The following is a 22523-nucleotide window of genomic DNA, read 5'->3' on the forward strand; positions in this document are numbered from 1 at the left end:
GTCATCTATATTTAACAGATTAAATAGACAAACACTTCCAAGACACCACAGCAATCGCAATCTCATCCACCCCCAGCAGCAAGAGAAATTCCCTCGCTCCATCTGCCCTGGCTTCATAAGTACTCCATACCTTTAGCTTCTCCGTCATTCCTAGTTCAGAGACATTGAACCAGATTTCTTTCAAATGGGTGGACTATCCCACCAGTTACAACTCCAGGCAGACACAAAGGAATGGAGTTGGGAAGATGGAAAATGAACTGTCAAGAATATGTTGATAAAGGCATCAGACGAAAGGATCACTATGTGAAATTGCAAAGTTTCTAACTGGGCACAGACAGAGTTGCTCTTTGCTTTGAAACTCCAAGGCAGAAACTTCTCAATTCCTCTCCTATATTCATAACGTGGAGATGGCGACATTGGACTGGGGTAAACACATTAAGAAGTCTCACAACACCAGTTTAAAGTCCAACAGGTTTATTTGGTAGCAAAAGCCACTAGCTTTCGGAGTGCTGCTCCTTCGTTAGCTAAGTGGGAGTTCTGTTCTGAATTCATCTAATGAAGGAGCAGCAAGTGCTCCGAAAGCTACCAAATAAACCTGTTGGACTTTAACCTGGTGTTGTGAGACTTCTTACCATTTCTCTGACCCAGGACACAGGCTCAAGTGCACCACTGATCAATGTGAGAGAGGACTGAATAATCCAATTAAATCCTAGAAGACTTTCATGATCAGGCTGATCCTCAAGTCCTTGATTACAGTAGTGCTAGTTACCACGCCAGAAAATATCAAACTCCTTGGTACTTCGTCATGTCACCTTCTCATCACAGATAACACCTGACCTGATACCTTTCTGAGGGTGTTATGATGGAATAGTAAATTCCATGAGTGTAATGGACCCTTCCAATCCCCCATCAGCACTATCATTCTCATGAGGAGCATCTTCAATGACTTTATATCAGGTTGATGCTCCTTAATCATTGGTCCTTTGAAGATTGCTTCCCCAGCCAATAGTGGGGCTCCCACTCACCTGATGAAGGGGCCACGCTCCGAAAGCTTGTGGCTTGTGCTACCAAATAAACCTGATAGACTTTAACCTGATGCTGTGAGACTTCTTACTGTGCTTACTCCACTCCAATGCTGGCATCTTCACATCAGAGAAATGGTAACAGATATCACTGTTTTTCATGAGAAGGAGAATGCATTGCTTTTTAATTGTCTTTTCCAATGCTAGCATGTGAAGGAGATTCAAGTTTGGATCCAAACTGTTTTACCCAAAAGAAAGATGACTGGGAGACCGTTTGACTGCCAAGAGTCACTTAATTCCTAAAGGCAGCAGAAGAACAAACCTAACCACCCAGCTCTCAAACCTTATATTTGTAAGGGAGCGTGTCATAGAAGCAGAAGAATAACAGCCTCAGTAAGAACCTTAGCAAGGATGGAATTGTAGCACTAAAATGCAGATGTCAACTGAATGTTTGAAATTGTTGATTTCATTTGGAAAAGGCCATTGAAGAATGTTTTTGAAAAAATCTGTGACTACAGAGTTTTGAGATCAGCAGGTTGCAGAGAGGTCATTGTAGATCCCTGATGGAATGAGGAAAAACTTGCTAAGCATGGCTCAGTAGCTTTCTAACCAAGTTTGCTGAGCTACTAAAGGAATCCATTGGTTGAATAGTTAGCAATTGCTATAGACTCTAATAAAATCAATTCAATGCAGCAAAATTAATGATGGCTGGGATTTTCTGCACCTCCCCTTCCCCCCCCAGCCAGATTTTCCCATATCAGATGCAGTAAGCCATTGGTCATTGGCTGGACTACTTTTGCGTGTCTCATCTATCCCAACACCAGGAAACCAGCTGCAAGAGTTCGGTTTTGGTGGGACTGGAAGATCCCACTGGCAGGAAGGGGGCAGGAACTCCTGTCCTACATGTTATTTCTGAATTTGTATAAAACTTGATCTAAAGGCATAGAAACAGAGGGATAAACAACTTTACTAAACACTCACTTTCCTCCCCAGTACAACTTCGTTGTTATCACCAGGCTTGATCGTCTGAAAGAGAAACACAAGAGTATCTCAAATCACATGTACAAAAAAAAACACCAAAATCTAGGCTGGTGCTTTTACTACTTACATTGAAAGTTTAATCTTCCATAAAGTTTAACAGTCAACCTACCATAAATATCTTAGCAAATTCAATGGTGTCAGTCACACTCATTAGCATTCTGACAGTGTTACTTTCATGAGATTTGACTTACACAGTTCTAGACCTATTTGTGTGAGTTCATAGCCCAGTGCACAAGTATTCTCTCCTCACCTAAACTGACTGCTTGAGTTTTCTACACATGTACTTGTTTAATCTTCTCTGAAGACCAAGAAAGCAGTTGAGAATAAGCCTGACATAAATCGATAAACTGCTTTATCTTAAAGTGAATATACAGGTAACACTTACAATCAGAATCAATTTGATTCAATTATTACAACCTTAGCTTCAATGACAATACACTGTAAGGTTCATGTCACCTTTCTCCCAACATCTTACTTGGCTTGGAAAACCGCAAATGTAATAATTCTGTTCAAGAAGGAAGGAAACAGGAAGCTACAGATCAGTTAGCCTAACATCCGTCACTGGGAATATGCTAAAATCCTTGATTAAGAAGGTAGTAGCGGCACATTTAAAAAATCATGATATAATCAGACAGAGTTAACACAGTTTTGCAAAGGAGAAATCATGTTTGGAAGATTTATTAGACTTTTTTGATGATGTAACAAGCAGGATGGATAAAGGGGAACAAGTAGATGTAATATATTTGCATTACGAAAAGACATTTGATAAGATGCCACATAAAAAGTTTCTAAACATAATGAGAGCTCATGGTGTTGGGATCATATAGTAGTGTAAGAATATGCCTAAGAATTCCTGTATATGCTTGCTTAGAAGGATGCCTGGGGTTGGCTGCTAAAAAATTATTGCTGATGAAGGAGCTTACTGTGCTTGTGTTTACCTTTCATTCAAAAGATGCCTCATAAGTTGTGGATGATCATATGCCCCTTTCAAAACAAATGAGACCCTGAAGCAAAAACAGACAGAAGGCCAAACATCTTGCGGCTAAATAATTACTTGTTGCAGGGTCTCATGAGAAAGCAAACTATAGGATTAAGTCCAGTGGGATTTGGACCAAGGATTGAGCGTACATCCTGGAGACCAATCAGTGGCCTTAGACGAATCAGGCATGAGGGCAATTGCTGTGCATGTGTAGGTACAACAAGTAATTAGGAATGTTGGCCTTTATTGAAATAAACGCAGGGAGGTCTTGCTGCAACTATTGCTGAGCCACACTGAGCACAGTTTTGGTCTCCTTGCTCAAGGAGGGGAAGCAGTTCATTTGGAACAGTTCAGTGAAGATTCATAAGGCTGATTCCTGAGATAAAGAGATGGTCTTAAGAGAAATGATTGAGCAGGTCCAGCCTGTATTCACTGATATTTAGAAGAATGAGAAGTGATCTTATTGAAGCATATAGGTTTTTCAGCAGGCTTGACAGGGTAGATGATGAGAGGATGTTTCCCCTTTGTGGGGGAACCAAGAATTATAGGAAGCACTGTTTCAAAATAAACAACCATGTTTTTGTTTCCTGACTTGGAGCAAACCCGAATTCAGAGGGTCAAAGTGGACACCCGCAGGACTACAACTCTGAATTTCTGTAATAACTCCATTATTCCATTATTGGAATTGTTAGGGAAATTGTCAGAATCATAAGTCAGGACCTGATGCTCATTCAAAGTGACATCAGGTTTGCAATTTAAATCCCTGCTGGAAATTCAAATCTACCTGTCTTTGGTGCTTTTGTGTTGGCAAGTGGGTTTGGGAGCTGACCAGATAAGTCAGTTTGTGAACCTTGGGAAAAGTTTGCTAAGAACTGGCACTTATTGACAGTTTAAAAGGTGTTGCAATGTCTACTCATATTCCCCATTCCCCTTCACGCGCCCATGCTCTTTCCATGCCCACTCACATTCCCAAGCTTTCTCCATGCCGCTCATATCCCCCATGCCCTTTCCATGTCCTCTGTGTGTAAGACCACCCCCCCCCCCCGCCAAAGTCATTTGGTGAGAGTGAGAGTTGGCTCTCAAGTGAGTGCAACGTCCAATGGTGCCAGCACTGTATGTGAATATGGAGTTGGTAGCGAAGGTTGGTTGGAAGTGGACACAGCGCTCACAGGATTTTACACACATTCACTCCTTCAAACCCCTCCATGCAAAATGCAAGATCCAGGCCCAAGTTTCAGAGCTTTGTTTTAACAGCATTAATACACCAGATAGGTTTTCATCAATTTTTTTTGTTTTGGAGGCAGCGTACACACAAGCTAAGAGGATTGAGGATAACTATGAATTGGTCCTCGATTCTGGTAGTGTTGTGCAAAAACTCACCTCTTGAGAAAAATCTTTGGGTTGTCTGCTTTGGTGTCCAGGAGATATTATTGGAGCAGACAATAGGGCAGGGTGAAGGGGAGACTATGCAGATTGGGAGGGTGGCAGATGGATGGCAGGACGGAGACTGAAGGTGATAACACCTCTTTGCTCCACATGAAGGAATAACAAAAGATTGGTGGCCTTAAGATAGCACTTGAAGACTTTGGAGTGGGTCCCAATGAAAAATAACAAATTTTACACAGGGATCCTTCAATAGGTGCTGGGCACCAGAAGTATTCAAGTGCCTTATATCTGCTTCAAGTGGCTGACTGGGATAACCAAATATTGAGCCACATGAATGTAGCAGTGGGGTCAATGCCTGTGCCATTCAGTGGCTTTGCCCCCCCCACCTTTTTAACACCCTAAAAACAGGATGATTTCATTTCAAACCTACTAAACTTAAAAATGTTAACGTAACACATTTTCTCAATGTGTTTTGTGGAAAACTGATAACAAATCATAAAGTACCACGAGGGTTTTTAGAAAATAAATATTTCCTTTTGCTTCATTTCTGTAAGTTAAGCATTTATTTTAAAGATATGTGATTTTATCATGACTGCACCTTAATGTCCTTATGTTCCAAAAGCAAGCTGTTAATGATAAATGACAACTCCTTTCAGGCTGAGAAAGACATGACTCATAAGTGACCAATATTGTAAATAATTTCTGCACCTCCTTCGGGACTAAATGGAACAATAGTGTCTGTCATTAATATATTTTTATCTTATAAAACACAACAAAATGGAGCACAGGTATAAAAAAGTTCACCACTGCTTGAACGATAAATGTTCCAGACAATTGTTTCTTCTTAGTCATTTCCCATTATCTATGCATTGATGTAATCTGATTACTTAACTGAAAAATTCATATGATGCTTCTGTGGCTGTTCTCTTTTATAATTATTTGTTCAGGATGTGGGTGTTGCTGACTAGCCAGCATTTATTACTCAGCCCTACTCGCCCTTGAGAAGGTAGCTGAATCGCTCCAGGCCACGTGTTGTAGGAACACCCATGGTGCTGTCAAAAAGGGGGTTCCAGGATTTTGACCCAGCGACAGTAAAGGAACAGTGATATAGTTCCAAATCAGGATTGGTGTGTGGCTCGGAGAACTTGCAGGTGGTGGTGTTACCATGAATCATTAAAGTACAAGGGGTTGCAGATAATATCTTGAGATGGATAGAAAGCTGGTTAGCAGATAGGAAGCAAAGAGTTGGCATGAATGGGTCTTTTTTTGATTGGCAGTCAGTGACTAATAGAGATCTGTGCTAGGAACCCGATTGCTCACATTATATATGAATGATCTGGAAGAAGAAACTGAATGTATTATCTCTAAATTTGTGGATGCTACAAAGTTGGATGGGAGGGTGAACTGTGAGGAGGATGCAGAGATGCTTCAGCATGATTTGGACAGGCTAAGCATGTGGGCATATGCGTATAGATGCAGTATAATGTAGATAAATGTGAAGTTATCCACTTTGGTAGCAATAATAGGAAGACAAATTATTACTTGAGTGAGTGTAAAATGAGAGAGGTGGATACTCAGCGAGACCTTGGTGTTTTATGCATCAATCGTTAAAAGTAAGTGTGCAGGTACAGCAGGCAGTAAAGTAGGCAAATGGCATGTTGGCCTTCATAGTGAGAGGATTTGAGTATATGGATAGAGTTGCTTTGCTGCAATTGTATAGGGCATTGCTGAGGCCACACCTGGAGTATTGTGTGCAGTTTTGGTGCCCTTATTTGAGGAGGGATGTCCTTGCTATAGACAGTGCAGCACAGATTTACCAGATTGCAGATCTGTCAGATGAGGAGAGACTAAGTCGATTAGGATTATATTCACTGAAATTTAAAAGAGGGAGAGGGGATCTCATAGAAACTTATAAAATCCTAACAGGCTTAGACAGGGTAGACTCAGAAAGAATGTTCCCAATGGTGGGGGAGTTCAGAACTAGGGGTCATAGTTTGAGGATAAAGGGTGAAGAGAAATTTCTTCATCCAGAGAGTGGTGGATGTGTGGAATTTACTGCCACAGGATGTAGTTGAGGCCAAAATGTTGTCTGATTTGAAGAAGAAATTAGATATAGCTCTAGGGATCAAGGGATATGGGAGGAAGGGGGGGATCAGGAAGTTTATTTTATTTATTATTTACAAGTAAGGCCTACATTAACACTACAATGAAGTTACTGTGAAATTCCTCTAGTCGCCACAGTCCAGCACCTGTTCAGATCAATGCACCTAACCAGCACATCTTTCAGAATGTGAGAGGAAGCTGGAGCATCCGGAACAAAGCCACACAGACATGACGAGAACAAGCAAACTTCACACAGTCAGTGATCTAAGCCAGGAATTGAACCCAGGTCCCTGGCACTTGAAGCAGCAGTGCTAACCACTGTGCTACCGTGAATGCAATGATCAGCCATGATCAAAATGAATGGCAGAGCAGTCTTGAAGGGCCGAATGGCCTAATCCCGCTTTGAGTTTCTATCTACCGCCCTCGTCCTTCTAGGTGGTCAAGGTTGCAGATTTGGAAGTTGTTGTCAAGGGAGCCTTGGTGAACTGCTGCAGTGCACCTTGTGTATGTTACATGCACCATTGTGCATTGGTGATGGTGGGAGTGAATGAGATGCCAATGAAGCAGAGTGTGTTGTTTTGGATGGTGCCAAGCTTCGCAACTGTTGTTGGAGCTACACTCATCAGGCAAGTGAAGAAGCATTCGTTATTTCATATCTGCAGGTGCGACCACCACACAGTCCATGTGGAGATAAAGTTTATTGCAAGGGAAGACTATAAAAGTAAGGATGTTCTGCTATATTTGTACAGGATATTAGTGAGACCATGTCTGGATTTCTGTTTCATTTGACTGAAACCTAGGATGGGGATGTTATCTAATGAAAAAAAGGCAGGCCTGTCTCTACTGGAGTTCCAAAGATTGGGAGATCATGCCACATAGGAATAGTAGGCCATTCAGCCCCTCAAGCTTGCTCTGCCATTCAATAAGATCATGGCTGAACCAACATTTCTCACATCAACTTTCCTGTCTTTTCCCATTAACCCTCGATTCCCTTCCTGATCAAAATTCTATCCCAATCTTTGATATGCAGAAGGACTTTGCCTGCACAGCGATTTGTGGCAAGGAGTTCCAAAGACTCACAACCCTCAGAGAAGAAATTCCTCTTCATCTAAATCTTAAAATGGTGCTTCTTTATTCTGGAACGATGTTCCCTGGTCATAGACTCTCCCATGAGGAGAAACATCCTCTCAGCATTTAGCCTGTCAGGCCTCTTAAGAATCCTGTACATTTCAATAAGATTACCTCTCATTCTTCTAAATTCCAATTAACAGAGTCCTAACCTATTTAACCATTCTTCATAATCAGTCCCTCCATACCAGGGATCATCCTAGTCAACCTCCTCTGAACTGCTTTCAGTGAAATAATCTTTCCTTAAATAAGAGGACCAAAACTACTTACAATAGTCAGAGGTGGTCTCACCAGTACCTTGTATGGTTGCAGCAACACTTCCTTACTCTTATATTCCAATCAACTTGAAATAAGGACCGACATTCCATTAGCCAGATTATCTGCTGCACCTCTTGTGCTTACTGCCCACTTACCTAACCTCTGTGTAATCTTCTGTTACCCCTGCCTTTCCACCTATTTTTATGTCATCTGCAAATTTGGCTACAGTACATTTTCTTCCTTCCTCCAAGTCATTAATATATTATAAATAGTTGCAGACCCAGTACTAATCCCTATGAAACCCCACTAGTCACCAATCTAAAAAAGAACTCCTTATCCCCACTTGCTGTTTTCTTTCATTCACTTGTGGGATATGGGTATAGCTGGCTGGCCAGCATTTATTGCCCATCCCTAGTTGCCCTTGGAGGGCAGTTGAAAGTCAACCACTTTGCTGTGGCTCTAAAGTCATATGTAGGCTAAACTAGATAAGGACGGCAGTTTTCCTTCCTTAAAGGACATTAATGAACCAGATGGGTTTTTATGACAATCGACAATGGTTTCATAGTCATCAGTAGATTCTTAATTTCAGATTTTTTTTATTGAGTTCAAATTCCACCATCTGCCATGGCAGGATTCGAACCCAGGTCCCAGAACATTAGCTGAATTTCTGGATTAATTAATACCAGGAGGCCATCGCTTCCCTTTCTGCCCATTAGCCAATTCTCTATCCATGAGGTGAAGATCATCAGTGGCCTTGACAGGTTGGATGCTTGAAACATAATTCCCCTTGTGGCGAACACTGCTTAAGAAAAAAGGATTTTTTTTCTCGAGAGGGTTGTGTCAATGGAACTCTCTTCCCAGGGCGTGGTGGAGGCAGGGTCATTGAATATTAGATAGATAGATTCTTGACTGTCAAGGGAGTCAAAGGTAATGGGGCACAGATGGAATGTGAAGCTGAGGCCACAATTAAATCAGCCAAGATATGGTGGACCAGGCTCAAAGGGCTGAATGTTCATCTCCAATTCCAAATTCGTATGTTCATATGTTCACACTGAGGATCCATCGTGTTGTGTGGCATTACCACTGTGCTAAATACATTTGATTTCACTTCAAAGCTGGGCACTCAAAGCAGTGTGGTCCATCAGCAGCAGCAGAATTGTATTCAATTACAATCTGTACCTCGTGGGTCAACATATTTCCCATAAACCGTGGGAGTAACTCAGGTTCAATGAAAAGTGCAAGAGGGCATGTCAGGAGCAGCACCAGGCATATCTAAAATGAGCTGCCTACCTGATGAAGTTACAACACAGGACTACATGCATGCGGAAGAATTGTGATCAGTGGAGCTAAGCAATCCTACAGTCAATGGATCAGATCTAAGCTCTGTAGTCCTGCCACATCCAGCCAGAACTTCCTTAAATTCCCTCTTTATCCTCCCAATTGCTTTCTTCCACCCTGCACTCTCTGTTCTCCACTAACACCTCTACCAATTTTTTTCCTCTTATACCTGCTAAAAGCTTCTCTTTTCCTTATCAGCACTTTAATTGACTGGGGTCAGTTTTCAGCTGCTACTTATACATTTTGCTCTTATGCAATTTAGGAGCATAGAGCTGCTGTATTATGCAAATTGCAGTCTAATGGTAGTTGTAAGACTCTGTTTGTAAACCTCAGGTACAGATTAACAGAATGGGTGCTCTTGCCTGCTTCCCATTGGGTATGTAAACTTCAATAGACACAAAGTAATCTTATAAATCTCCAAAAGTCACTGTCCCCCACACCAAGCTACGCTTTCTAACGCTGGTCAAATGTTTTATCCAGCCCTGCTTATTTGCTACAAACTACATTTCTCTTTCTCCTATCTTTCTCAGCAGCTTACGTCTTTCAATTTTGTCGAATATTTTTTGAAATCCAAGTGCAGTACACCCACTCAGAGACTGCTGCATGCCTTCTCCTTTGGGCACTGGCAAAAAAAAACTTGTCATGCATAAGGTTATGAGCACAAATCCAAGTTTCACCTCTCCATGCTGTAGTGCACTTGAATGTCGAGTACTGTGCCACCTACTCAGGCCATCTGCTTCAACAACACTGTCTTACAAACACTTACATAACCACACCTCATCAACTATGAATGAATCTCCATTACAGAAGCTTCATTAAAAAATCATTTTTGTTAATGTTCTGTTTGTTGGACTGAGGTTTGTGACATCAAGAAACAAACCCAAACTATAAAACACTGAATCAACACATCAGTTATGGGATCGAATTTAACTCTCAGCAGGTTCCTGGCAGGAAACGTGTTGCAGGGTCAAAAATGGCTTTCAGCCCATGAAAAACTGGATAGCCAGGGACCAGCTGCTAGCACTCAGGTACATATGGAGTTCTGGGAGGATTTTAGGATGTGGAAGGCAGGTATTTTTGGCCCTGCACTCAACCCTGGGACACCTTGATAACAACAACACCCATGTCAGACTCCATTTTATTGACTATACCTCAGCCTTCAACTATTATTCCCACAAAACCCATCTCTAAACTCTGTGGCCTGGGCCTCAGCACCTCCCTCTGTGACTGGATCCTGAACTTCCTAATTCACAGACCACAATCAGTAAGGATAGACAGCAACAGCTTCCCCCACGATCATCCTCAACACCGGTGTCCCACAAGGCTGTGTTCTCAGCCCCCTACTGTACTCCTTATACACCTATGACTATGTGGCCAAATTCCCCTCCAATTCAATTTTAAAATTTGCTGACAACCACCGTACTGGATTGGATCTCAAACAATGACGAGACAGAGTGCAGAAATGAGATAGAGAATCTGATGAACTGATGTGGTAACAATAATCTCTCCCTCAATGTCAATAAAACAAAGGAGATTGTCATCAACTTCAGGAAGTGTAAAGGAAAACATGCCCTTGTCTACATCAACGGGAATGAAGTAGAAAGGGGCGAGAGCTTCAAGTTTTTAGGTGTCCCGATGACCAACAACCTGTCCTGGACCCCCATGCTGACACTATAGTTGAGGAAGCCCACCAACACCTCTCTCAGAAGACTAAGGAAATTGGCATGTTAGCTATGACTCTCACCAACTTTTACAGATGCATCTTTTACAGAACTTTTACAGAAAGCATCCTTTCTAGTGGTATCACAGTTTGGTACGTCTCCTGCTCTGCCCAAGACCACAAGAAACTACAAAAAGTCATGAATGTAGCCCAATACATCACACAAACCAGCCTCTGTCTACACTTCCCACTGCCTCGGCAAAGCAGCCAGCATAATTAAGGACCCCACATATCCCGGACATTCTCTCTTCTACCTTCTTCCTTCGGCAAAAAGATACAAAATTCTGAGGTCACATAGAACCAACTCAAGGGCATCTTCTTCCCTGCTGCAGTCAGACTTTTGAATGGACTTACTTTGCATTAAGTTGAATTTTCTCTACATTTTAGCTGTAACGCTACATGCGGCACTCTCTCGTTTGCTTCTCTATGAACAGTATGTTTTGTCTGTATAGCGCGCAAAGGTACCTCACAAGAGGTTATTGCAGAAGGTAAGGGGGCATGGAGTTGGGGGTAGGGTGTTAGCGTGGATAGAGGATTGGTTGTCAAATAGGAGACAGAGAGTGGGGGTTAATGGGTGCTATTCGGATTGGCGGTTGGTGACTAGTGGAGTGCCCCAGGGGTTGGTGCTGGGGCCTCAGCTTTTTACCATTTATATAGATGATCTGGAGGAGGGAACCGAGAGTAGGATGTCAAAATTTGCTGATGACACCAAGATTGGTGGAACGGCAAATTGCACGGAGGGTGTGGAGAGTCTGCAGAAGGATCTAGATAGGCTGGGCGAATGGGCCAGGAAATGGCAAAAGGAATTTAATGTTGGCAAGTGCGAGGTGGTCCACTTTGGTAGGAATAATGGTAGGAAGGACTATTACTTACGGGGCGAAAAACTGCAGCAGGCGACGGTGCAGAGGGACCTCGGGGTCCTTGTGCATGAGTCGCAAAAACCCAGCCTGCAGGTGCAGCAGGTGGTCAGGAAGGCGAATGGGATGCTGGCCTTCATAGCGAGGGCGATTGAATATAAAAGTAGGGAGGTCTTGCTGTGGCTGTATAGGGCACTGGTGAGGCCGCAGCTGGAGCACTGTGTGCAGTTTTGGTCGCCGCACTTACGCAAGGATATTTTGGCCTTGGAGGGAGTGCAGAGGAGGTTTACTAGGCTGATACCGGAGTTGAGGGGGTTGAGCTATGAGGAGAGGCTGAACAAACTTGGCTTGTACTCGTTAGAGTTTAGAAGAATGAGGGGAGATCTCATTGAGACGTATAAGATGATGAATGGGATGGATAGGATAGAGGTGGAGAGGCTCTTCCCGCTCAGAAAGGACAGTAGGACTAGGGGGCACAGCCTCAAGATAAAGGGGAGGCGGTTTAGAACGGAGTTGAGGAGGAACTTCTTCACTCAAAGGGTGGTGAATCTCTGGAATTCTCTGCCCGTTGAGGTGGTGGAGGCTGCCTCGCTAAATATTTTTAAGAAGCGGGTTGATGGGTTCTTGATAAGAGAGGGGATTAAGGGTTATGGGGAGAGGGCGGGAAAGTGGAACTGAGCCACGACAGATCAGCCATGATCTTATTGAATGGCGGGGCAGGCTCGAAGGGCTGGATGGCCTACTCCTGCTCCTATTTCTTATGTTCTTATGTTCTTAAGAAACAATACTTTTCAGTGTATGTTAACACATGTGACAATAATAAATCAAATCAAAAATCAAATCAAAAAATCAAATCAAAAATTTCAATGCGGAAGGCCTGAATTTGCTTTCCGGAACCCAGAAATGCAATTCTTCACAACGGAAAGTAAAAATAAACTTACTTTTAATGGCCTCTTCTGCTTTCTAACATTTTCTGACGGTTCTCACCTAGTTGGAAAAGCTGCTGAGGCAAACATTCAAATTGCAGTGAGGGCCCAGTGGGGGTCACTGCCCCACAATCTGCAATCACAGGGGTGGCACAGTGGCTAGCACTGCTGCCTTACAACGCCAGGGACCCAAGTTCGATTCCCGGTTTGGGTCATTGTTTGTGTGGAGACAGTGTATGCTCTCTCAATGTCTGCGTGGGTTTCCTCCGGATGGTTCAGTTTCCTCCCACAGTCCAAAGGTATGCAGGTAAGGTAAATTGGCCATACTAAATTCTCCCTTAGTGTACCTGAACAGGCGCCGGAGTGTGGTGGCTAGGGGATTTTCACAGTTAACTTAATTGCGGTGTTAATGAAAGCCTTCTTGTGACTAGTAAATAAACTTATTTATTTGCTTAGTTAAGGAAGGGTTTCACCAGCTTTGGGTGGATGGCATAGTCACCCATCAGGAAATACCAATAAGAATCAGCAATGGCCAGTTTCTGGCAGGGCTTCTGCAGTCATCCTGTAGAATTCAACTTCTTTCCAGAAACACAGTAGGTCGGGTTAAATTCTTGTGATATTCGTTTAAAAATTGGCAATATATTTAAGTATGTGGGTAAGTCCATTGTCTGTTGTTTAGTGCTCCTTCTTGTTTAAACACAACTTACTCATAATTACTGTTATCTTAATATCATACCTAAACATATTTAATATTTTAAAAATAGAAAAAAGCAACAAATAGTGACTTATTTTAGGTTCTTACTGTAATTAAAGTCATTGGTTGTAAAGACAAACTGAGGTAAGTATGCTGTCGCAGCCCCTTTAGTAGTTTAGTTAATTAACATACAGGAAAAGCACTGATAGGTAGTTTTGGCTTAATCTCTATGACAAATAGAAATGAATTAATTAATCAAATAAAACCGAGACAAAGCATTTATCCCAAGTCAAATACAAATCTGCATATTAATGTGAAAATTGAGGCACTTGCTATTTCATCTGAAGTCCAAACCTGTGATCTGATGTCATGGCCAGCAGCCGACTGAGAACCAAATAACATTATCCTTGCAGGACTGAGTGCATTACTCCAAACTCCAAACATCAGGAAGGCAAATGGCATGTCACTCTTTTCTACAAGGTCATAGGAATACAGAATAAAGAAGTCTGCAAAAATTGAACATGGTTTTGGGGAGACCAGAGTTGGGTGTGCAGTTTTGATCTCCACATTTAAGAATATAGATATACTTAGTTGGAGATGGCACAGTGGCACAGTGATTCACACTGCTGCCTCACAGTGCCAGGGATTCTCAGCTTGGTCACTGTCTCTGCGGAGTCTGCATGTTCCCTTTGTGTCTGCATGAGTTTCCTCCAGATGCACCGGTTTCATAAGAACATAAGAACGTAAGAAATAGGAGCAGGAGTAAGTCATCTAGCCCTTCAAGCCTGCCCCGCCATTCAATAAGATCATGGCTGATCTGTTGTGGCTCAGTTCCACATTCCCGCCCTCTCCCCATAACCCTTAATCCCCTCGCTTATCAAAAACCCATCAACTCGCGTCTTAAAAATATTTAGCGAGGCAGCCCCCACCACTTCAACGGGCAGAGAATTCCAGAGATTCACCACCCTTTGAGTGAAGAAGTTCCTCCTCAACTCCGTTCTAAACCGCACCCCCCTTTATCTTGAGGCTGTGCCCCCTAGTCCTACTGTCCTTCCACAGTCTGAAAGATGTGCTGGTTAGGTAAATTGGCCATGCTAAATTCTCCCTCAGTGTACCCGAACAGGCGCCGGAGTATGGCAACAAGGGGATTTTCACAGTAACTTCACTGCAGTGCTTATGTAAACTACTTGTGACATTAATAAAAAAAAAACAAAACAAGGTGGTACAACAAAGTTTTACTAAATTCGTCCCTGGGATCAGGGGATTGTCCTATGATGAGAGGCTGGACAAATTATGTCCACTTTCTCTGCAGTTTGGAAGAATGAGAGGTGATCTCATTGAAATGTACAAAATTCTGAAATGGCTTGGTAGGGTAGACACTGAAGGAATATTTCTGCTGGTTGGGGAATCTGAAATGTGGTTCAGAGTAAGGGGACAGTCATTTGGGACTGAGCTAAAGGGATATTACTTCATTCAAACCTTTAGAATTCACTCCAGCAGAAGGTTATGGATCCTCTGTCAGCAAATACATTTAAGACAGATTTCTGGTCTCAGGGAATCAAAGGCTGTGGGGAACAGGCAGGGAAGTGGAGTTGAAATCCAAGATCATCTACAATCTAATTGAATGGTGCAGCAGGCTTAACTGACCATATGATCTTATTAGGAAACTAAAGGTAGTTGTAACAGATTTATACTTGTATGGGTAAACATTAGAAGGTACAGTTTAGGTGGGTTTAATTTAACATTTGTGCCTGGAAGGGATCTGCATTTAGTCCATCATGTTGGATAAAGGTGCTTGCCTATGTGGGGGTTGGTTTCATTTCTAACTAGGATCCTATTGTGCTTAGACAGGGTTTACAGTGGATAGAACAAATAGTTGTGGGTGTTTAGCAAAAAAGGCCCACTTCCCAGAGAGAGAGCTTTTCTCTGATTTTTAGTTTTAACTGGAACAGAGCAGTTGATGACAGGCAGCCAGAGGGGGAACATCAGGAAACAGGCAGCATGGTGGCCCAGAGGTTAGCACTGCTGCCTCACAGCACCTGGGACCTGGGTTCAATTCCAGCCCCTGGGTAATTGTCTGTGTGGAGTTTGCATATTCTCCACAATTCTGCATGGTTTTTCCGTGCTTTGGTTTCCTCCCCCACTCCAAAGATGTGCAGGTCAGGCAGATTGGCCATGCTAAATTGCCTCTTAGTGTCCCAAGATGGCTTGGTTGGGGGAATTAGCGGGTTAAATACATGGGGTTACAGAAATTGAGTCTGGGTAAAGTGCAGGCTTGATGGGCCAAATGGCCTACTTCATCTTCATAGTTGTTCTAATTTCACATTTTTCACCTCTCTCTCAGCTTTGCTAGAAGAAAAGCCATGCAATGGAGTATCGGTTAAGAAAGCCAGTGCCAGAAATCTAAAGGGCAACTACTCAAGGAATCTAGAGAAATGAAGATAAGTTTTGAGGAAGCCTTATATTAAAAGGAACCAACTGCAGCTTGTGAGACATTAATTAAAATAATTCTGGAGCAATCAGTAACTGGATATCAGAATTTGTGCATGTAAAAGCAATTAAGACAAAGAAATCTTGAAGAAGTTGGTGCAAAACCTGGCATGGATTCACTCAAAGTGAGGCAGAAAGCTTTGTTCAAAAGAGTTGATTGGAAAACATGCAGTGGATTTCAGAGTGCAACCTGCCAATGGAAAGCATTATTATGAGAGAAGATTTTAAAATGTATCGGCTTTGGAAACTTTCATGTGACAATCATTTGGGGGCTTTGGAAGAGTAAACCACAGATACTAACTTGGGTTTGGGTCAGAGTGTATGTTTGATCACAGCCAATTTGTGTGCTTTAAAAAAGGACTTTGGCCTAATTAGATCCTTGTAGATACAAATATACTTTGTCATTCACAGTAATCATAAAACCTACGTGGATTTGTTAAGCTAAGGGGACAGTAAATGAGTATAGTATTATAATCCAATTTTTCCATGTTCAATATTTTTTGTGTGGTTAAAACTAATCAGTAAGGCTGTTACTCTGTTCCTCCATGTTTGAAAAAAGAAGAAAAAGTTGTGGTCTTTTGAGCCAGCGTTCCACTCTGGGATCTTCCTGTCTAGTTATAACATCAAGTGGGATTGTAACAAACTACTCTTGCTTCTATTTCTTGTGTTCTTGTTTACAGCACTCAAAGTTCATTACTGCAGGTGACTTGAACATAACTGATTCCCAAAAGAATTCTACAGAAAAAAAATAATAACTCCCCTAGCTGACCTTCACTTCGTTACCCTCAGTAAACTTCATCTCCTTCAAAACACTGCTGCTGGTATCTTATCTTGCACCAAATTTGTTCACCCATCACCCCTGTTCCTATATTCGCTCTTTGTTACTCAATGCCTTAAATTCAAAATTCTCATCACAACGTTTAAATTCTTCAATATTATTTCTCCCTAATTCTCTAACTTTCTTCAGCTCTACAAACCCTTTTGCTCCGATTCTTGCATTGTACACCTGCTGTTTCCCCTTAGCTGTGCCACTCCTTGCCCTGCCTTTGGTTGTTTAGGCCTCCTTTCTACAATTACCTCTCTAAGCCCCTCTAACTTTATCATAGGACCATAGAACATTACAGCACAGAAACAGTCCTTTTGGCCCTTCTTGGCTGTGCCGGACCATTTTTCTGCTTAGTCCCACTGACCTGCACCTGGGCCATATCCCTCCACACCCTTGTCACCCTTGTACCTGTACCAGACCTCACTCATTTTTTATGGCTTTGCTGCCTCACTACGCCAGGGACCCGGTTCAATTCCCAGATTGGGTGAATGTGCGGAGTCTGCACTTTTTCCTCATGTCTGTGCGAGTTTCCTCCAGGTGCTCCGGTTTCCTCCCACAGTCTGAAAGATCTGCTAGTTAGGTGCATTGGCCATGCTAAATTCTCACTCAGTTTACCCAAAAAGGCACCAGAGTGCGGTGACTAGGGGATTTTCACAGTACCTTCATTGCCGTGTTAATGCAAGCCTACTTGTGACAGTAATAAATAAATTTTAAATTATATCCACTTCTTTGATCAAACATTTTGGTCACTCACTCCAGTAAGGTTGCTCTTTCAGCCTGTCAATCAGCTGGGGGAGGGCAGGGAGGGCAGCACTAGGGAAGCAGCATCCATAGTAAGATTGTAACAAGCATGTAAGCATCACAATGTGTGTTCTCAATAAAATTTAGGCTTATCTGCACCAAATTGTTTCCTCCCTCAAGTTATTACCCCTTCTAAACTCTTGTAGTTGAGTTTAGTTGAAGCATCTTGATTTTTTCTCCCCCCCAGATTTAAGGCGCTATATAAATCCAAGTTGTTCTTATTGGCTAGTAGCGCTGACCTTTTTTACTCATTGCTTTATGTAGGTTGCTGTGGGTTCCTGTGTCCCTGGAGATTTAGTGACTTTTCAATCTCATCAGGTAGATGGAGGTTTCAAATTGTTTCCAACAGAATATTTGACCCTTGCTTGATGCCTTTCAAAACAGAATCATCCGTAAACGAATCTCACCACAAAACTCAGAACTTGCATCCACCAGAGCACTGCTCTTTGGAATACTAAATCTGGGCCACTGAACTTCCACTACATTCTTAAAAACAGAATTCTGAATTCCACTTTGGTAGGAGGCACATTGTTAATCTTAAATTACATTTCACTCATTCACCAACAACGGCAATGAGTGATCTGCCACTGTTTATAGAGTGGATAGTGTTAGAAATTAACAACATGCCTAGTATATATAATTAGCTTAACATCGATAGAGGGATGGCTTAGTGCTGTAAGCTTTCTTTCACTGGAAATTGATCAAAGTTTTATTTTGCTGGAAGCAAAAGTTAGTGGAATTATTATCCTGAGATGGTGATAATTGCAGCTAGATTGAAAAAGAGGTCTTCATCAGATGAAGACTCTGCATTAGTGGGAGAACAACTGGGTAGTTACTTCAAATAAATAACCATAACACAAAGCTGTGTTAGGTTTTTCAATTAACCTTGCTCAATTAAGATGCTTGCTGATATGTGAAAATTAATTCGGGTGTGGAAGTAGAATAGACCTTAATGAATAACCCTATGATTCAATAGTTTGATCAGGAATGAGCACACTTTGACTGGATAGTCATTATGAACAGCTCATTATCAGATTTTATGACCAGATTTGGGCACAACTAATTGATAACATGAACGATGGAGCCCTGAGGTTAGCTGAAGATTGGAGATCAGATGGAAGGGAGATACAAAACTGACCACAGGACAGCCGAGAACGAGACAAGGAAAGTTAATATAGAAGCCTGGTCAATCAATAGAAGAAAGCAACTGACAGGTGATTAACATTAGGTTGAACTTCTAACCCATGGCTTAGACTAAGAACTTGATATATTGCTGGGTATTTTATAATAAAATACATCTTTTTAGGGCAATCAGGTCCTGTCAATAATTAATAATCCATCCAGGTCGACCCTGCAAAAGACGTTGGGAGGTTTCAGATAAATGGGTAGTGTTGAGGAATTCCGACGGGTACATCCATGCTAACAGTTTTGGATAGTGTTAGGAACAGCGTATGGCTTCACATTGAATTTATATTTTGTAGATGTATGTTAAGAAAGGTAAAATCTGAGTCTAGTTTCACTTGGAAATTTTTTTGTGAATTAGGTGCTGCCAAGTCTGGGTCTTGTTTGTACATATGCATTTGCAGTGTGTTTTTATAACTCAAGTCAACTTGGTTACCAAGGGGTTTACAGTTTAGTCAGGTTGAAACGAAAAACAAAGTAGAAAAAACAGTGTTATTGCATAACATGACTGACACAGTGGTTAGCACTGCTGCCTCACAGCACCAGGGACCTGGGTTCAATTCCTGGCTTGGGTCACTGCCTGTGTGGAGTCTGCACTTTCTCCCCATGTCTGCATGGGTTTCCTCCAGGTGCTCTGGTTTTCTCCAAAAGTCTACAGATGTGCAGGTTAGGGGCATTGGTCATGCTAAATTCTTCCTTAGTGTACCTGTTCAGGAGTGTGGCGACTAGGTGATTTTCACAGTAATTTCATTGTGGCATTAATGCAAGCCTACTTGTGACAATGATAAATAAACTTAAACAATGGGGGCCAGAGATACGCACAGGTAAAGAGAAGAGGACTATTTAAATGGTTAGTGTGTGGATACCAGACAGTGCAGGCAGAAAGTTTTCAATTCCCTAGGAAGACATCCTGCAGACTGTTGGAAAACTGAGTTTAGGGAGTGCATGTGTTTGCTTTGAAATTAAAGTAATAGTGAAATCAGAGTGCAGTTTTTGGCCTCCCTGCGGAGAGATAGCAATTGAGGAAGAGCATCGAGTGAATGTTCAGAAGTCCACTGGAAGAAAACTATTTGCAACTGAGCCGGCCCAAGCCTTGATGTTGAGATACATATTCACTGGTGTTTTGTGGTTTAAAGGTATTGCTGGAATAAAAGAAACAGGTGGGGTTGAGTCATTTTCTAGTATTTGCATTGAGATCTTTCCAACCTTTTGTGTAGTGTAATATAGTTAATTTTGCTTGCTTAATAACTTATTTATCCAGTGTTAAAAATATACTGACAAATTTCTTGTGAATGTGTTCAGCAACTGACCACCACTGTATTCTAAGAAGAAACAAAGTTAGGATCTACCAAGCCAGGTTTCACTCTGGAATCTGACTTATTTAGTATTATCAGTGGGATCGTAACAGTACTTTAAGAAGTCGTGAAGACATGAGACGAAAAGAGAAAGATGAAGAAATAGTTCTTTGCACAGGTCAGTGTTCTGACTGATCAGGGCAGGCATTTTCTACTGTCATGGTTAGAACCATAGAAAGATTTCCATGCAAAAAGAAACTAGCTGCTGATTTTAATTCCATTTTCCAGCACCTGGTTCATAGCCATGAAGGTTTCAGCACTTCAGATATAGATTCAGATACCTTGTAAATGAGTTAAGCCTTTCAGTCTCCATCACCAACGTAGACAGCAAATTCCAGATGCTCACCACCCTCTGGGTGAAAGAGCTTTTCCTTATGACCCCACTAAGGGCGGCATGGTAGCTCAGTGGTTAGCAATGCTGCTTCTAAGCTCCAGGGATTTGGGTTTGATTCCTGACTTGGGTCACTGTCTGTGTGGAGTTTGCACATTCTTCTAGTGTCTGCATGGGTTTCCTCTGGGTACTCCAGTTTCCTCCCACAGTCCAAAGATGTGTGGGTTAGGTTGATTGGCGATGCTAAAATTGCCCTTAGTGTCCTGAGATGCATAGATTAGAGGGATTAGTGGGCAAATATATAGGGATATGGGGGTAGGGCCTGGGTGGGATTGTGGCTGGTGCAGACTCAATGGGCTGAATGGCCTCTTTCTGCACTGCCGGGTTTCTATATAATCCTTCTACAAATCACCTTAAATCTCTGCCCCTAAGTAACTGGCCCCTCTAGAGGAAACATGTCTTTCCTTCCACTTTGCCTAGGCTCATCATAATTTTGTACACGTCAATCTGATCACCACTTAGTCTCCTCCGTTCCGAGGAAAACAACCCTAGCCTATACAAAGTCTCCTCATAGCTGTAATTTTCAAGTTCTGGCAACATTCTTGTAAATCTCCTCTGTCTAGAGAAATTATGTCCTTCCTGTAACGTGACCAGAACTATACATAAAACTCTAGCTGTGGCCATCATTTTATACAGTTCCATCATTACCTCCAGGCTTTTATATTCAATACCCTGCCCAATAAAGAAAAGCATTCCATATACTTTCTTGACCACTTTGTACACCTGTCCTGCCACCTTCAAGGACCTGTGACATGGACTCCAAGGTCTGTCACTTCCTCAATCCCTTTTGGTATCCTCCCATTTACTGAATTTTCACTTCCTTTATAAGCCTTCTTCAAATGCATTATCTCATACTTTTCTGGATTGAATGTTATTTGCCATTTCTTTGTTTGCTCAAGCAAACCACTGCTATCATGCTGTATAACTAGTGTGTTAAACCCAGTTGTAAACTTTGATTAAATTCAATATAACCTCTGTATTGGTTGAGGTCAATTGGTTAGATAATTGATGACCACAACATATTATGCTTAAATGAAAATATCAACAAACAGGAAAGATAGAAGGAGAAACACAAAAAAGCAATAATTTTTTCTTGAATTGAAATGGGAGGTCAAAATAACATTAGAACAGCAATACAACTTTGCAGTTATGGGCACATTTGATATTTATATTAAACACATTTGATTACTAAGCATCACAAACAGCAATTGTTATTTTAAAAAATCAGTGACTGAGCGTTAGAGGAAGAAGGAAAAACCCTATTAAACTGAAATTAATCCATAGCAGCCTCTTCATCTGCATAGATGTTGTGGCCATTTCAGAGACATGGATAGAGCAGGGTCAGGAATGGATGTTGCAGGTCCCGGGGTACAAATGCTTTAGTCGGAGTAGAGAAGGAGGTAGAAGGGGGGGTGGGGTAGCATTATTGGTCAAGGACTGTATTACAGTGTCAGAGAGGAAGTTTGATGACGACTTGTCTGTTGAGGTAGTATGGGCGGAGATTAGAAATAGGAGAGGAGAGGTCACCCTGCTGGGAGTCTTTTATAGACCTCCAAAAAGTTCTAGAGAGGTTGAGGAAAGGATTGCGGAGACGATCCTGGTTAGGAGTGAAAGTAATAGGGTAATTGTTATGGGGGATTTTAACTTTACTAATATTGATTGGAATTGCTATAGCTCTAGCTCGTTCGAGGGGTCAGTTTTTGTTCAAAGTGTGCAGGAAGGTTTTTTGACTCAGTATGTTGATAGGCCAACTAGAGGTGAGGCTATATTGGATTTGGTGCTGGGAAATGAGCCAGACCAGGTGCTAGACTTGGAAGTTGGTGTGCATTTTGGTGATAGTGACCACAATTCGGTTACGTTCACCTTAGTGATGGATAGGGATAGGCATGAACCTCGGGTAAGTAGTTTTAGCTGGGGGAAGGGTAATTATGAGGCTATTAGGAGAGAATTAGGAAGCATAGGTTGGACTATGAGATTACAGGGACTGGGAACGTCCGAAATGTGGAATTTTTTCAAGGAACAGCTA

At 42.0% G+C, this 22523-nt stretch overlaps 1 protein-coding gene across 3 annotated transcripts in view; it reads right to left on the minus strand.

Moving 5' to 3' along the window:
- The window catches only part of kcnab1a (potassium voltage-gated channel subfamily A regulatory beta subunit 1a), a 328558-nt gene that overhangs the window by 43401 nt on the left and 262634 nt on the right, over positions 1 to 22523 (minus strand). For all 3 annotated transcript variants that reach the window (XM_080185593.1, XM_080185594.1, XM_080185592.1), the window contains one exon: positions 2004 to 2048. In XM_080185593.1, the coding sequence (XP_080041719.1) occupies positions 2004 to 2048 (45 nt within the window). The remainder of the gene's footprint in view (positions 1 to 2003; positions 2049 to 22523) is intronic.

Source organism: Carcharhinus amblyrhynchos, chromosome 3 (genome assembly GCF_965287045.1).
Source record: "Carcharhinus amblyrhynchos chromosome 3, sCarAmb.v2.hapA, whole genome shotgun sequence".
Classification (NCBI taxonomy): Eukaryota; Metazoa; Chordata; class Chondrichthyes; order Carcharhiniformes; family Carcharhinidae; genus Carcharhinus; species Carcharhinus amblyrhynchos.